The sequence below is a fragment of the Rhagoletis zephyria genome, unplaced genomic scaffold (assembly GCF_001687245.7).
Source record: "Rhagoletis zephyria isolate East Lansing unplaced genomic scaffold, Rhagoletis_zephyria_1.1 Rzeph_scaffold_02374, whole genome shotgun sequence".
NCBI classification, from domain to species: domain Eukaryota; kingdom Metazoa; phylum Arthropoda; class Insecta; order Diptera; family Tephritidae; genus Rhagoletis; species Rhagoletis zephyria.
In genome coordinates, this window is record NW_016159458.1 from 1 (window position 1) to 18,055 (window position 18,055).

The 18,055-nt window shown below is 35.6% G+C and overlaps 1 protein-coding gene across 1 annotated transcript; it reads left to right on the forward strand.

Moving 5' to 3' along the window:
- Positions 1–5: 5 nt before the first annotated feature.
- LOC108366679 (serine protease HTRA2, mitochondrial-like) lies at positions 6–1,387 on the forward strand (the record flags this gene model as incomplete). Its single annotated transcript, XM_017621142.1, has 2 exons — positions 6–283; positions 665–1,387. Coding segments are annotated over 2 exons (444 nt in total), but the record flags the coding sequence as incomplete, so codon positions are not given.
- Between the last annotated feature and the right edge of the window lie 16,668 nt (positions 1,388–18,055).

Consider the following 18,055-nt stretch of genomic DNA (forward strand, 5'->3'; position numbering starts at 1 on the left):
TAGATGGCGAAGCTATTGGGGTTAACTCAATGAAAGTCACCGCAGGAATTAGTTTTGCCATACCCATTGACTATGTTAAACTATTTCTTAAAAAAGCTGCAGAACGACGCAAACAAGGTGTCAGCAGGATGGATTATCCTGCCAAACGCTATATGGGCATAACAATGCTGACACTAACACCCGACATACTCTTCGAACTAAAAAATCGGACGCAAAATGTACCCAGCGACCTGCAACATGGCGTGCTTGTGTGGAAAGTAATCATTGGCTCGCCGGCGCATACGTAAGTATTTTTTTTATACATAAATATACGTTTGTTGATATTTGCAAGAACATCTTAAGTCTATCTTTAACGTACAAATATGCCAGTTGTTGAAAACAAAAACATTTTAAAAGGTTGTGAATGGCGATAAAATAATTTAATAGGTTTGGCAGAAAAATCGAGCAAAGTTTCAACTGTCAGCTTATATCAAATAAACTCTAAAACTTACTTGTGGAACGCGTATGATGTACTCGAAGTGGTTTCGAGTAGCTTCTGTATTCTTCATATATGTATATGTTTGGTCGACATATGCTATTTTGTTTGCGCCTAAATACACACTTAAGTTGTTCTTTCAAATGTCAAGGCGCGATGTGACTAAATAGTTATTCCTTTTATTTTCAGTGGCGGTCTCTACCCTGGTGATATTGTTACGAAAATCAATGATAAAGACATCAAGAATTCCTCAGATGTTTATGAAGCTCTAGCTGATAAAACAAAATCGCTCGATATAACCATTTTCCGTGGTATGAAGAAAATGACCGTAAAGATTGTGCCTGAAGATCCTTAAGAACGGTTTAGTATAAGACACTGTTGCACTTTACCGCAAAAGAATTTTGCAATGTTCTGGTATGAAAAAACCTTCAAAGTTTAGCCGCACTGCCTACAGAAAGCCAGCTGCTAAAAAGCCGCCGTAAGAATTAGTTGATATTACATATACAAAAAATTTAATTTAAGGAAGCATCATTTTCATGTAAGAAAACAGCCAAACTTAATAAAAAAGTTTGAAGTTAATTAAAAAAAGATAAAGAAAGTTAATCGTTAACATTAATCAATTAAACTAATACAACAATTTAATGGTTATAAAGTAAAAGTAATTGAATATGCAAGTACAAATACAAAAAATACTAACCACATACAAAATTATAAATCACAAAGTCAAACGCCGCATGCAGCTCTCTACTTTTAACTCAAGCAAAACCACATTCAACATTTCCAAAATATTTTAATTTACTACTTTTGCATAACCTGGTGACACCAATTTTGCAAAACACCTTTTATGATTTATTTCTTCCACTACACCCATGGTGCAATCGGTAAGTGCTGCATGCAATTTTCGTTATCTTATTTATGTTTTCTTTATCAATATTTATTTAGACGGACGTTTTTTTTGCAATTCGTTTTGTGTTTTTTTTTTAATTTTTATCCTTTTCGCTTTGGAGAAGTTGACACCGGTCATGTGTGGGTCAACATATTGTAGTCCACATTTCGGGCGATTGCGCGCCTGGATATCCGATAAATCAGTTTCTTTTGTAAATAAAAAAGATGTTTGTAATGATAACGCAATGAATTAAATGTTTTCAATACATTCATATGTACATAGTATGTATGTATGTGTATCTATAGCCGCTGGCTGCTGCAACATTTAACGCTTATCTTTTTTCGTAATTTAGCTTCCTTTTCAATGTTGCGTGCGAATTATGGTAATTATGAATGAACGAAAAACACACACGGTGGCGAGCTACCGCATCTCCATTGCGATTGTAAAACTTTTCTTGATGCTCCCAATAGATAAGACTTCGTTTTGTCAGAGTTTGAGTTTGCTCAAGCAACAGTAGCGTCAATTGTTGTTGTGATCAGACATTTGCATTTCGATTTCATTGAATGCCGCTGCATTAATGCAACGGTTTCATCTTCAATTCCACTATGTTGTACGTATTTGCGTGCAATATTTTCGCCATATTGCTACCTACATATGTATACATACATATATGTGTGTTTAAAAATACGCAGCTTATATCGTTTGCATGCCTGCACGATTTACACTAATTGAAATATCTGTGCCTTACAATCAATTGATGCAAAATTTTTTCTCCTTGAGCCGTCTCTATACCGCCTTCACTCTGCCTGCACTAATCTTTTGTGTCTTGCTATCCAGCTGGTAAATTTTCATAAATTTCTGTGCTAACCATGGGTGACACTCGACATTTGTGCCAATCAGTGCGGCTCTTTAGGCATACCTACCTACTAATATACATACATACATACATATGTGCTAACCAACTGTGCGTGTAAAGTGCTCAGGCGCTTATGCTTTGCCGCTGCGCGCATTTCGTGGCTCTTCTGCTGTCTACTTGTGTGCGCATGCGCCGCACGTGTGTGTGTATAAGCTTGGCTTATAGCCTCGAAATTGGGCCAAAAAGTGAAATTGGAAATGCGAGGATTTAATTTGCTTGGCTTGTGTGACGTTTTTGCATAAATTGCGGGTCATTGTTATGATTTTATTTTTACGTATTGTATTTTCTCCTCTTTCGAAGCCCTTTCTTTCTCTACCTCCCTTTTTGTGTTTCGTGTCATTGGCAACTTAATCGCTGTTCATTGATTGGCTGCTGAACTTGGCGCTTGTTTATGATATTGCAAAGCTTACGCGCTTTATATGTGAAAACGAGACTTTTATTGCATTTAAGCAGTCAATAAATGACACATACGATTAATAAATTTTTCAATTTTATATGCCATCGAAAATGTTACACATTTATCAACTTTCGTTGTAAGGATGCGTGGGTTTGCCGAAGGCAACTGAATAAATAAGATTTTTTTTGGGTGAAGTTGACAAGTAATGTGACATGGTAAGTGGGATAAACCACAAGCTAACAATAAAAATAAAATTAATAAATTCAATAGGGTCGGTCCACAGGAACAAAGACGTTAGGGTTGTCAGGTTTTCCGGACATACGAAGAGATGTTTCGAGTCGTGGAGTGTCTCTCCGCATGCCGGACACTCATTTGGCACATCTGCATCTAATCTGCTTAGGTATGAGTGTAACCAGCTGCAGTAGCCAGCGCGAAGTTAGGCTACTGTGGTTCTAGTCTCCCGAGGCAGAGAAAGCTCCGTTTCGTCGTCGATGTCCGGTGGTTGTGCGCCTAGAACGGTATTTACAGGTCTGGAGTCTACTTAACTCGAGACTGACTCCCTGTGAATGCCGCTAAGGGCCTGTTGATAATGCCTCCTGACGTACCTGGGCGAGGGCTCTTCTGCAAACAGTTGTCTATTTGGGTGACCACATCTATGGCTCCCAACTAGGAAGTGCTTGCAGAACAATATGTTGTGCTCCTTTACTGGGAGAATTTTCGCCTCTTCATGCAGGTGGTGTTCTGGCACGCTGTCCGTAGTGCGGTGTTTTGGGTAGTCTGCAGCTGCATCCACTGCGTCCTACTAGTCCCCGGCGACCCACTGGTGCTGCGTAATTTAAAACCGGCCGGCCTATTGCCTTGTATGTTGCCCCCAACGTTTATTTGGCTTTGCCCCAAGTACTGCCGGCTTGCGACTTGAGGACCTTGTTGCGGCTCTGTCGAAGGTAACTCCGGGTATTTTGGCGTTATTCACAGTCGGATTTGGTTTATCATCGACGTGAATTTCCAGCGGTAGCCTGACCTCCTTCGTCCAGGTGGTGAACAAGGTCGCAGAGGATTTTGTAGGGGAGAGGATTAGGCTCCCTGCAGTGAAGAAGCGAGAAATCTCGGAGAGATACCCATCAATACACAAATCATCGATTCCATTCCCAGACGCCATGTTCGAGCAGTCGTGCCAAAAGCCCGTGTGGTAGGTCGAAACATCTACCACAATACTCCGAACAGCTAAAGGATGGCATCGGCTCAGCAATCAGCATCTCTACGAACTGAAGAACGAAGTACGGAGCTGCGACAACCACTGGACAATCACCGCCTTCACCAACTTCCGTCCCACGAATGTCGTCATCGCTACCACATTCTGAGGAATAGATTCAGCTTCTAAGAAATATTCGAGTTACATTGGCTAGATTGCGGTCTGGATATTGCAGTGGGTTAAGTTCCTAATTATCCAAAACTGAGCCCGACGCACCAGTTGTAGGGCGACAAACCCGTCTTCACAAGCCCACTCAACCCAACTCAGCTAACACCCCTGTCCCTCTGGTCCGACCCCGAGGAAACAGTACATTTCTTGGACAACGATTGAGGGACTATATGACCCTAGACTGTTTTAGTTCCCGCTACAACGAGAATAACACCAGCACGAACCGTCGCTCGCTCTGGAAGCCATTTTCGCTTTATTTCAGGATGGCGTTTTATACTTCTCAAGTTTCCATTGATGCTTCAACGTCCAGATCCCACCTTTCCGCACGGAGTATACTTTCTGCATATTATTCGCCAGTTTTCTTCACTAAGCATTTTCGCTGTTTATAATGTTGTTGCGCCATTTGGACCTGCAAGTGGTATAGTTCTTCTGAATTGGAATCTCAGTGTACTTTGTCCAATCCACAACAAGGGAGATGCCGTAGTTTAGTTTGCATTGCATACGTATCCCCAATAAGCGCACTGAGCAGCTAAATGGCCAGCAAACTTCAGTTTTATCTGACACCATTTCGATGCGCCTCAGGCTGATGCGGCTCAGTGTTTGGTATTTACCCACATCCTTATTCTAAAATTAGCCCCGCCAATGATTGATGCGAGTCAGTTGATTGCTGCTTGGTGCAGTTAATTTGACCATGAAGTCCTCTTCTGCGTTGGAAAAACCAGCTGGAAAAGGACCTGACTTCACTTCGCATTTCCAGTTAGCGTCGGCTTGCACAGCAACGACTGGCGAGCTCATGAGGACTCGGCCAAAATTTTATTTGTCTTCACCTTCGTCTCCGTTCTCGTTTTCGTGTTCATCTACGCCTACGCATTCGTTTCCGTACTCGCGATCGCATCCGCAAGTATGTTCGCTTTCGTATTCATCTTTGTCTTTGGATTTGCCATAGGTTTTGTCATTGCCTTGTTATTAGTTCTACCTTAAGAGTGTCCAAATTTCCACTGACTTACTACCACTCTTTAAGGGAAAAACAGAAGCTGCTTTTGCTTTCTAAGCCACAAAAGTAAAGTCTGGTTTTCTCCAAGAAAAAATGTAATAAAAAAAATTAAAAAAAAAACAACGCTTATAAAACTCAGTAAACAATATTTAAAAATAATTTTTTTTTTTTAAATAAAAGTTATAACCGTTTCGGTCCCTGTTGGTATTAGAGAAGGCTTCGTTAGACTGGTTTGTAAACGCATGGACCAGATTTCGGGTATTCAGTGAACGATCAAAGGAGTATAGGGTGTGTTGGAGCAACGTAATAATTACCACATTATTGCAGCCGCGAGGATTTCTTGATAATATGTCGCTGACGATATACTAAAAATCTTCTGAAATGCTGCAGAAATTGTGCAGTAAAAATTTTATGTTGCTTTTGATTTGCCAATAACATAGAAAGTGACACTGTCGTATTAATAGCAGCTCGAATACACTTTTACACAAAACAAACAAAAAACTTAAGGCACNTATGTACTTATATTTTTAATCAAGAAAAACTGAACTTTAAATGGATATTATTTCTAGGAACTTTTATTTTATTTTTGCATAATGGAAAGATAAAAACTACGCAGCCTTAACGTCTCTTCGGGCATCTTAAATTTCCACGCGCAATTAATATGAACATCAAATTTTACAAATTAAAATATCACAAACAAAGCCATAATCAATTGCGGTTAATTGTAAAGGCAGCTGCGCAAATATGCTGTGGTAGTAGAAGAGTGCATCTGCATATACATACATACATATGTACTTACAGTGGTCGAAATAATTATAGCCACACCACATTTTGACAAGTTTTAACACATTTTTTTTTTGTTATTTAATTTTGTTTTTTTTTTTTCAAAATATAGTTCGTCATGTAACAAACTTTGTGCAATATTAAAAAAAAAATTCAGCAAACTTTCGTAAAAATTGCTAACTTTTTTAATTAGATTTCCTAGAAAGATTCTGAGTATGCAGTTTTGTAGCCCATTGAATTCTAGGAGAACAAAGTACCAATTTTAAATGGCTAAAAATGACGGTAGATTTTTTAGAATTCAATGGGCCACAAAACTGCATAGTCAAAATCTTGCTAGGACTGCTGCTACTAATTAAAAAACTTAGAAATTTTTACGAAAGTTTGCGGAATTTCTTTTTATATATTTCACAAAGTTTGAAACCTGGATTTACACGGGTTTTGTTAAAGAATGAACTATATTTTTATCAAAAAAATAACCAAAATGAAATAACAACAAAAATAATATGTAAAAACTTGTCAAAATGTGGTGCGGCTATAATTATTTCGACCACTGTATGTATGCATTTATGCAAACATGTTTCGATATCTTTTTGGACGCGCGCTCGCTTTGTGCCACTCGAATTTCAATGGCAACCGCGTACAAACGTGCTGAGAGGCAAACGAGGCGAAAGGGTGCACCGCAACATGTGTCCAAACATGCGTTTTGCCACTTTTTGTTTTAGTTTTATTTGCTGATTTTATTTCGGTTTTTTATTTTGTAATACTTTTTACTTGCATTTGCATCGGAAACGTTGGTAATTTTTGTTTTTTTTTGTGGCAACAACCAAACATTATGTTTACATGCAACACAATACCCATGACACGAGCGGCAATGGTAATCAATAGCATAAAAGCGCAACTTTAGCAACATTGCGGCAGCCGCAATATAAAGCAGCGAAAATTATGCGACACAAAAAACCAAGGTACCAAATATTGAAGAAATACGTACATACATACATATGTATTTACTTTAGGGACAGAAGTTGAAACAAAAGCGACTAAATATCTACTTAGGTCGGTGTTATGCAGAAATTTTGTTTGGCAAACTGCGTGCAANTTGGTCAAACTGCAGCAAATTCGGTGTTATCATATAAATACAAAAATTTTAAATTTTGCGAGTTATGTAGTTACATCTGAAATTCTCATTTCGTGTTGGCAATAGCCATGAAAACCATAATGAACGTGCAACCCTGTGCCAAACTCGACATAACCACCTCCGAGCAAACTAAGCAGCCGCCATTTAATTTGGCAAACAAAAGTTTGTCTGCATAACACCGACCTTACATACATATAAAAGCGGCTACACTTTCCCTGTCGCGGATTCCAATTTAATTCGTATTTTTTCTCTTTGTTTTTTATTGTGTTTGACAGCCGCGCGAAAATGAAGCGGCACGCATGCGTACTCACTTCAGATTTGCAAATTTGTGTAAATGTACATATGGGAGCGTATGTTTATAGTATATGCCACTGCTGCAACACTGACACAGCCATAATGAAGCTAAAAGGCGATCGCCCCGAGTGCCGACATTCATTCGTCAAACAGCTTATTGTAAGCAAAATATTTGTATCTTCTTTCACTTCTTTGCTTCTCGCCGGCATTTCTTTTTCAATTGTATGCCTTTCTTTGTGGTCGGATTGTTTGTGTTTGTAAATATTTGCAAATATGTACTGATGAGGGTATACGCACTTATTGTCAATCATCACTTCTTCAAATGACACTGAAAAAAAAAACAAAAAAAAGATACTACAGTAAAAATGTTGATTTGCTGATGACGAATAACTAAAAAGGAGGATATTCAAAGAAATGGAAATGAAAAAAAGCCAATCGAACCATATTTGATTGAGTTATTTAGCAGGCGGGTCTTTTTAAGAAATCACTAATTATATACAATGTCCATCTTAAGTTGGGTATTTATAAGTTTTTTAACCGACTTTAAAAAAGAAGGAGGCTATCAACCGCATAACTTTGGACCACATTAACCGTTGTCTATAATTCTTCCTTTAAAAGAAAGATGGTACCTCTGAGTTGATTCCATACTAATTTGGTTTGGATCCGATCATTGGATAATGAAGAAATTAACGATACTCCTAATTTTTTTTTTATATGAGAATTGAAGCCGCTTTTGTTTTTTGCTTAAAAGTTACTTGTTCGTATTTGATTTTGCGACTTTGAAGATCACACACGCCCACCAGCATACATATATTTTGCAGAAAATTGCGCTGGAATCTTTGGTGTTACATACATATAATAACGGGTAAAATTTGCGTGAACCCAGCTGAAAATTTCTTACTGCTTTTTAAGTAACCTAGAAGAAAATCTATAATTGCGTCTTATGTGCAAATGCATATTTCTGGACTAGTTAAGGCCCATTTCAAGACCACTGCGAGCCTAGTTCACGACTAGTTTAAGACCATTTGGGGACTGTTTCGAGACCTTTTCGTGACTAGTTTGGGATAACTTCGAGGCCTGTTCAGGACAATTTCTGAACCATTTTGAGATCTGTTCTGGCGTATTTCAAGAACATTTTCGGAATAGTCCGGAATCGTTTTGGGCCCAGCAAGGGGCCATTTCGGGGATAATTTAGGAATATTTTTGGGACATTTTAAGACTAGTCTGCGATCACTTTGAGACTAATAAGGGAAAATTTCAGGACCGTTTCAAGACTTGTTCGTGATCATTTCTGGACAAGATGACAACTTTTTCACCGTTTCTGGGCCTATTCGGAACTATTTCATTACCATTTCGGGATATGTTCTCGAGAAATTAACACTAGTGAAGGACTTTTTCTGGACTTCTCTTCTTATTCTCTTAGCGGAGCCGCTGATGTTTTAATTCGCTGCACCACGTCCATGTCGTTGTAAAGCTCATACAGCTCATCGTTCCATCGTCTGCGGTACTCGCCGTCGCCAACGCGTAAAAGCCCGTAAATCTTCCGCAAAATCCTTCTCTCAAACACTCCAAGAGCCGCCTCATCGGATGTTGTCATTGTCTATGTTTCTGCGCCATATACCAGCACGGGCATGATGAGTTACTTATAGAGCGTGGTTTTCGTACGTCGAGAGAGGACTTTACTCCTGAATTGCCTACTCAGTCCAAAGTAGCACTTGTTGGCAAGAGTGATTCTGCGTTGGATTTCCATGCTGACATTATTATCGGTGTTAATGCTGGTTCCCAAGTAAACAAAATTCTCTAATTTCTCGAAATTGTAACTGTCAACAGTGACGTGGGTGCCAAGGCGCGAATGTGCTGACTGTTTGTTTACCACCAGACCCGTTCGCTTTGCTTCCTTATCCACCAAGGAAAAGACAGTACAGACTTCTCGGTTTTTATTACCGATGATGTCGGTGGTGAGTGCCACTGTATGTACCTAAATCGCTCAATGCTTTGCCAAGCTGTACACAGATATTTACACAACAAATTTCATGACTACCTGGTACTCACGCCTGTTTCCTCTCTAATGATGTTTTGAAATTTTCAGTGGTCAAATTCTTCTTGAAGTAAAAAAAAAAACTTAGATTTCTCTCCACAATTTCAAGCAATTAACATTATTTGGGTTCCAATTTACAAAAGATGATACCCAAACAAATGAGTACTGCGGCCGAAACGGTCGGAATGTAATCGATAAAAAAGGTTAACGATATCAGTCAATCATTTATAACGATAATATCAAATACATCAATATTTACATACATCGATACAAGTATTGGTGTACATAAATAAGTATATTGATACCAATTTCAGTGACCTTGTAAAATATATCGACAACGATATACATAGAATAGTTTGGTGGATAAATAAGGATAATGATAGCAAAACGTTATCGGTAGTGATATTGAATAATAAAGAAAAATATTTCGATATTTATAATGCCAAAAAATATTTTGGTTTTTATAACGATTTCAACTCACATTTTAAGACTTAATTCTTAAACTGTAATATAAAATTCTTTAAAACAAGTATTTTCTAATAGGTTTCCGAGGTATACACAATTCCTAAAAAAAAAAAAACAAAAGCAAATAATCCAAACGAGTTATACGAATTTTAGTCACTGCGACGGGTGTGACGAGTACGTAAACCAAATTATCTACTACTTATTGTATCAGAGTTTTTCTGTTAATTATGTCTTCTGCTTATGTTTTTAAATACTTTGTTGTATAGTTAAATAAATATTCTCAATATTTAAGCCACAGCTGCTTACCTATATTGGAAATTATAGATTATATGTTCCAAAATCAACTGTGACGGGTGTGACTTGACTTTGTGACGGGTGTGACAAGTTGAGCATGTATACACAAATACACGTTATTAGACAATTAAATTTATTTCTCAGAAAATCGGATTTTACGAACACCTAAAAGATTATGCCACCTAAAGACGCGATAATCATTGATTGGACTCTTCATCTCCACTGTTTGTCTGTGTCATTGTAAAGTACCTAATTTTTCAATAGTACTACCCTTCTAATGAGGCTGTCATCTGGGAAACCGCACGAAATACTGTTTTTGTCCTGACAACTGAAGTAATGGTTTCTTTTTATCCGTGACAGCATAGCTTAAGATTTCCCATCGCTCGAGCAACATATCTTTATCATTAGCTCTATCATCGGTGATCACAAACAGATATATTATACATGTCAGATTAGCAGATCAGTAACGGCAGAAGCCCCTAGCTTTATTGCATGGATGACAATCGAATGCCAATGACCTACGAGAGCTTCTACTTTGCGAGTGCCCCGGATCCACCATAAGCCAAAAGTATCTTGCAATTGCATATTCCTTAGCCGAGAGCTCAGCGCTCGCTGAGTTTATATGAGGCTCCCCGGTTCAATGGCAAATTTTTAAAGAAATTATGCGATATATTAATCGTTTATATTCAATTAAAAATGTTCAGTGTTTTGAAAAGATCATATCAGGTAGTATTTAAAAAAACTAGCCGATCGGTTAGTTAAATCGAAAGAAAGAAAACGAAATAGGACAGCTTGTTTTTAACAATTTTTTATTAACATGCAATTAATGGCAATTGTCGTATCGATCTTAATATGTCCACGGCGTCGAGTGAGCTGAAACAAAAAACCGCTATTTATATATATTTTGTGAATATGCATATTGAACAAAACATGTCGAACATATACATACATACATACGAATAAATACTTACGCACATTCAAATTTTATAACATGACTGGTATAAAAAAAAAATAAAATGTATAAGTATAATAATCATAATAACAATGACAACGGAATTTTAAGTATGCGAAATTATGTGCGGAAATCGATTGTGTTGAGCGAACAATAGCTTAATAGGTTTTGTAATACATACATACATATTCTCATTAATAATTCAGTCCTTTTTTTTTAAACAAAAAACTGGCAACAAACTTCTTTTTTTTGTAGAAGGTAAACTTTTTTTCACGAGGGTGTACAAGTTTGTGTCTTAAGTCTTTTATTTTTTTGTACTATTTTTGGTATTGGATGCATCATACTCCCAAATTTTTTGCAAAAACATATACGTGACAAAGGAGTGCGGTTGCAGTATAGAATAAATTGTTATCAACGCGACTCATACTATTTTTGATATAAAACTGTAGTTTCTAAGTTCACAATTAGCTTTCTTCGGCATCATTTTCATTTTTTACGATTATTCGCGTATTTATTTCAATTCTATACAAACTGGCAAGCCTTCTTTGAGGTCGGACAATAACCAAGCCCGTCTCCAATATAATACAAATGCTATGTTTTGCGATGCTAAATTAATAAACCAGAGCCAATGGCTTATTCATTTCAGTAATTTTTTGACAAAAAATGTGGTTCAATGTGGTTATTATTTATTTTAAGATTTTTATTTTCACTTTTTCGTGTTTTTAAACTTTCGGAATTTTTTCGAGATCAGTCCCACTTTTTCTGAGTTAGTTAGGTTTTTTTTTAGAGCTTTTGGATATTTGTGAACTTTTTTTGATTTTTGCAAATAATTTACTTATTTTTTTGAGTTTTGTGGTATTTTTCGGGCGTGGTCCTGAATTTTTAAGGTATTTTCGGGAATATCCAGGATCTTTTAAGCGTTTTTTTGGATTTTTCTGAACTGTTTATTTGTTTTTATTTTATATTTTATAAAAGGCTTACATAACAATAACAATTATTATATACAGCGTGGCGACGAATAACTGTTACCCAGTTTTTTTTGAGAAATAAAAGGGTCCTTTATAAATTTTGCGAAAAAAGTATTTTATTGTTAATTTTCCACAGATTTTACTTTAGTTGTATTAGTTAGTTTTTAAATTTTAATCCTTATCTACATTTGCCAGCAGTGTAAACTTTGAGAGAAAAGTTCATTTGGCACGCAAGTCTTTTTCAGGTGTATTTTTTCTTAGGCTTTGTATAAAAAAAGTACAAAAAAGAAAAAAACAGTGCAGTTTATGAATTTTAAAACGTTTATTTATTTATTACATACTGTACATAAAACTTGCATAAATGTATTTTAAAGAGGGTATTATCTGAAGCAAATTTTCAGTATTTTCCGGTGATACATCTTCAGAAATATAAACTCCATACTTCCAAATACGTTTGAGTGATTTGTGGGGAATTTTTAAAACTTTTTAATTTATTTTGTTTTTTTGCGTGTTTTTTGAATCGCTTTGGAATATTTTGAGACATTCTCGATTTTTTCGAATCTTTATATTTTTTTTTTACCGGGATTTTTTGATTAATGATATTTCGGGACTTCGGCTCTTTTTTTTCGCTTATTTTGACTTTTCTTCTTGGGCTATTTGGGTGCTTTTTTACAAAATTGCTGTTTTTGGAGGAATATTTCCGGAATTTTCCGCAGAATTTTCAATCTTTTTCATGATTTTTAAGGTATTTATCAGGACTTTTAGAGACTTTTTTGAATTTTTTCGTGTTTACCTACAGAAATTTTGTCGGAACTTTTCAATATTTTTTCGCATTTTTACTTGCTTTTCGGAGGATCTTACTCGGGAGTTTTCTAAGTATTTTGGTTTTCAGAATTATTGTTAAGATATTCCGTGATTTTTTGAGACTTTTCCGTATATTTTGTGTTTTATTTTTCGCAATATTTTGGAATTTTCTCGAAATTTTTATGGTGGAACACTTCGGGAGTATTTTCGAAACCTTCAGAGATTTCCGAAAACGTTTAAGTGCTTTGAATAAAAGCTTTACGAAATGATAATTAAAAAATTATCGGTGTTTTTCTTCAAAGAAAGAAAAAATTAATTATCTAACTAGCGAACGGCCAGATCTGCCGCTATTTTTGAGTCAGAAATAACTTTAAAATAAAAGAAAAAATGAACGATACATGACCCAAAAAGTATTATGTATCGGCTTTCTGTTACCTTCAAATATAATACATACATACGTTCGTTATTTGATAGGATTCGATAGAAGGCAAACTATCAGCAAATCGTGTTTGGTTCATTTATTTCTTTGGTCCAAAAATTATATTGCACCCAAAAAGAGTTGCAATTTTTTATGTTTTATGGGGTCCCTCTTTTGCATATTATTTTTGCAAAAAAAAAAAAATGTTCTACTTAAAAATGCATACTCGTTACGGTCTCTGATATTGAGGGCAACTAAATAGAATTCATCTTAACTATATATATATGCATACAAACACTATAAAACCTTATTAGTTCACTTAAGTATATTTCCTTTATATACAGCAAATATTCCCTTATATTATAGCATATATAAAAGCTAGGTGCCCTATTTGAAAATATTAAAATAGTGAAAAATAATTTCCATAATACAAAAGTAGTTAACATTTAAACTTGCGCATTTACTCCAGTTAATTACACTCATTTATTTTATGCTTAATCATAGCAATAAGGCTTCGAATTCTTGTTCCCCCATTAACTGTACTGTATTATCAAACGCTCATTATTCAATTCTGTAGTACAACACCCATAATGTGATCCTATATGCAACATTCAACGCTTGCTCTGCAACAAATAACAAGAACTATAATATGTAAAGATACATAGATATATCGTCGCTACATTGTATGTAGTTATAGGGTGTATCTATAAATTTAAAAAATAGCTTTTTTTTACACACCAGAGCAGACCAAAATCCTGGATAACCCCTACATACGAGTACATATGCACATACCTACGAGCATACTCCTTACCTTTTTATGCGTGTGTAGAATTTGTTTTCGTATAAAATCGCAAGTCATGTAAATGCAGCGCAAAAAATAATTTGTAGTTATCAGAAAGTAGAACCAGACCCTTTAAGTACTAAAATAGCCGGGAAACAAGTGCCTATGGCAGAAGAAAACACCAACAAAAATATATGTAGTTAAGCGCTGAGACAATGTATGTACATACGGTGGCGGTCAAAAATGGATGAATGGTGTTTAGTTTTTAATATTTACAATGTCTTTCAAGCTATAATTTTTTTGATATTTTACCAAAACTATATACATACAAAAATCACACTTTCAAACTTTATACAGCACTTAGAAAAATTCCAACAATTTTAATCAAAATTTCAAAAAATTCTAGTTAACAAGCTCGAAATTTAGATAAACATTTTTAGAATTTTTCTAAGCTCTGCACGAAATTTGAAAGTATGATTTATATAGTTTTTGTTAAAGCATAAAACGCATTTTTATAAAAAAAAATATCAAACAAATTTTTGCTTGAAAAACATTGCAAATATTAAAAACGATACACCATTCATCCATTTTTGACCGCCACTGTAGTTACAGACAGCCAACTAAAATAAACACTAGTTTGCCTAAAGTGACCACTTTACTGTTGTAGCTGCAGGAATACCTACCTACATGCATACATATTTAGTTACATGTATTTTTACGATATTTATTGTATACATGTAATTTTATGTATTTTTTGTAAGTTTGTTGTTTGTTTGTTTTACTTTGTTTGTTTTAGTTTATTTATTTTCGTGTTTGTATGTATGCCATCAAGGTCATTTGTAAGCTGAGGTATTGAGCCTTAAAAAACAAAACTGCGAAAAGATGCGGTATATACATATGTAGGTATACGAAAAAAGACGAAATGTTCATTTAATTCTTCGCTGTTCGAAGTAAGATAATTATGTGCGGATAGCGCATTTAATTAGCATGTAAATGTTAAGGTAAACATTTTCGATAAACAGGTAAAAAAATAAAAGAAAAAAGAATCCAATTTATACTTAATCGTCCAAGTAGATGAGTAGAAGATAAGTAGGCAAGCAGTTGAGCATTCTGGTTGGCAAGCACTTAAGAAACGAAAACTGGTGATGCCTAAAATATTGCGTAATTATTGCTTGGCGGCCCTAAAAGTGACTTCAGTACAAAAAAAAATGTTTCGATTTACACATACAAACCTATGCTACCTTAATTCACAATTTTACAGGTGAAGCAAGAAAAATTATAAAAATAGTACCCAAAATAGGTAGGGCTTTTTAAAAAGTGGCATGCAACTCCGTTGCTTTTGGTACTAACACTTTAAAATTTTTTAGTGAGAGGTGTATTTTAATATCTTCTGCCAAAATCTGCGCAAAACGCAACGCGAACAAATGTTGGTTAGGGCCTTTGTAAATTAAGGAAACGATATGTAAGTAGGTGACATAATTATATTTTCAATCTGCGGCCGTTGAACTTATAGAGAGGAGCGTTTGCTACACTTTGCGACAGCCGAAACCAGCCCGGACTTTGTTAACATTTTCTGAAAGTATACCCATCTAGTAGTAAAACTCGACTTCTTCAATACCTACTCGTCCTTGTAAACAAAAAAAAATATTTCTTTAATTCCTAAGAATTTTTCATTTTCTTTCATTTGGTACCCATATTGTTATTCAGCAATCCACCGAATTTTATAAATATTTTTTTTTTTTTGTAATAACCATATCTCTGAAATTTCAAAGTACATTAAAAAAACAGCCTGGCATGATACGGTGGGAAATATCGGAAGAATTCCAGCCGCAGCGCTAAAACAACCGTATGAGTATAAGTTTTTAATTTTTCTTTAAATGTCTTTAATTTTATGATCCTGATGAGTAAGAACTCATAGCCTCTCCTAAAAAAAGAAAATAATCTCTTCACTTCTCTCTATACAAAGCTAAAAAGGGGAAAATTTAATGTTGTTATTGTTGTAGCAGCTTAAAGATTCCCCAAAAAGTTTTTGGGGGTGTTGCTGGAGTGCCAAACCTTGGCCAGATATAAATCTTCGTCGCTCCGGTTACGTAGACCCCACTGTCGTGGGAACAGTGAAAATTTAATAACTGAGTTTGGTGAAACACTCAAACTACCTCTACTTTGGTTTTGCCGATTTTGACAATTCTCAAGTAAAAGTAAACAACGCCTCATAAACTTTAAATGTACTAAAATTTACTAATACTTAAAAAAAATCACCGATTTTTAAGATTTTATTTGCTAGTTCTTTATATTAATTTCATATTTTTACAATTGAACACAAGTACCTAAACCACATTTCTTATCGTAAAATTGAATACTGAGAAAATTGACTACTTTGATCTGCCCGGACGGCGCAATCTTGTATACTATCATTCTTGATCATCAGGATCATGAAATCAAAGACATTTAGAGAAAAAACAAAAATATTACACTCATATGGTTATTTTGGCGCCGCAGATAGAACATTTACCGAAATTTCCCACTGTGCGTCACGTAGTTTTACTATATTTGACTTCTAGTTTCGTGAATATATTGATTGTTTCGTAAGTTATGAAATTTTTTGGTTTGGTTTGGCTCATTAACAGACTAAGGACTGATCGACTTCGTTGGGGACCGAGACAGAGTAATCTATAACGCTAGGTACCAGTGTAGTAAGATCAATCAAGCAACAGTGTTGTCTGCGGATCAAAAAACGATTTCGGTAGAACACCTATAAAATCAAAATGTTTCTTTGGAATTGAAATAATAGAATTGGCAATTGGCTTGGTACATAGCAAATCAAGCAAGGAGATGAAGCCAGCAAGTACTGAGAAGTGGAGACCAAATGTCCATTATTTTATCAATATAATCTGATCTAAAAGTTTCATACATATATATAGCAATTTGAAAGACATTTCTTAACACGAAACTAAAAGACAATTGCTAAAAGAAAATAACTTTGTAAAATTTTCCTATTTCTAGCAAATGCAACGAAAATTTTTGTAAAACCCATCTTTAACTAACACGAAAAAAACACGCCAAATAGCAGCATACACATCGACATGCCTGCACACCCAGACCCTGCTAAAGTATTGTACATATGTATGTTGTATTTTTTTTTATTGCTGCCGCGGAGGGTAGTTAGTAAACTCGTCTCTGTCATGTCACAGTGGTCGTGGCAGAACGTAAAATGCGAGCGAGTAACAGGCAAATTGTAAGAATTAAAATGTAAATTGAATAGCAATTAAACGCAAATAAACTCAAATTACCCAGCCACGAACGAATCGAAAAGTCATCAAGTGCCCATGGCCCATGCAAAGCAGGCAAAGCAGAGGTGACTACTCATTGAAAAGAACTGACAGCAATTACCAGCAACCAAATGAAAAACGAAAAAAAAACTGGCTTTGAATGGCAAATGAGCAACAACAGCTATCATAGCGTGTAAAGCGCGACAATGAGTCTGTGGATTTGAAATGTAAACCGCACAAAATTGACAGCGCGTGAATCAAATAAACTGCTAAAGTTGTAAAAAAGTTAAAATTATAAAATAATAGTAAGTGCTTTTGTTGCTAAGTTCATGCGCATATGTATGTGGTGGTGAGCTTGTAAGTGCCCAGTGGGAAAATGTAATGTATGGCACTCGAAAGTATAATTAGTAAAACACCCGTTTTCACATTCGAAAATGCATTTTTTACAACACGGTGATGGTCCTAAAAAAGTGAAGCTAGATAACTGCACAAACTTTGTGGAAAGGAAAGGAAGGGCGATGCGAAATTACTTGTAGCAGGGACTACTCAAATAAAGCACGCTGGGCTTATAAACGTATCCCGAGTGTAAGTAAATAGTTTTGCAGAAGACATGGGGAGGTCGGCTTCCACCTGATTAAAACGCCAGCCCGACATGGCTGTTTTAAAAGTTATTTACACAGATTTACTCACGAAGACAACTCATACTGTACTTTTTTGTACAAGACAAGTAATCGAAAACGACGAACATATTTTTTTGTTTATCCGC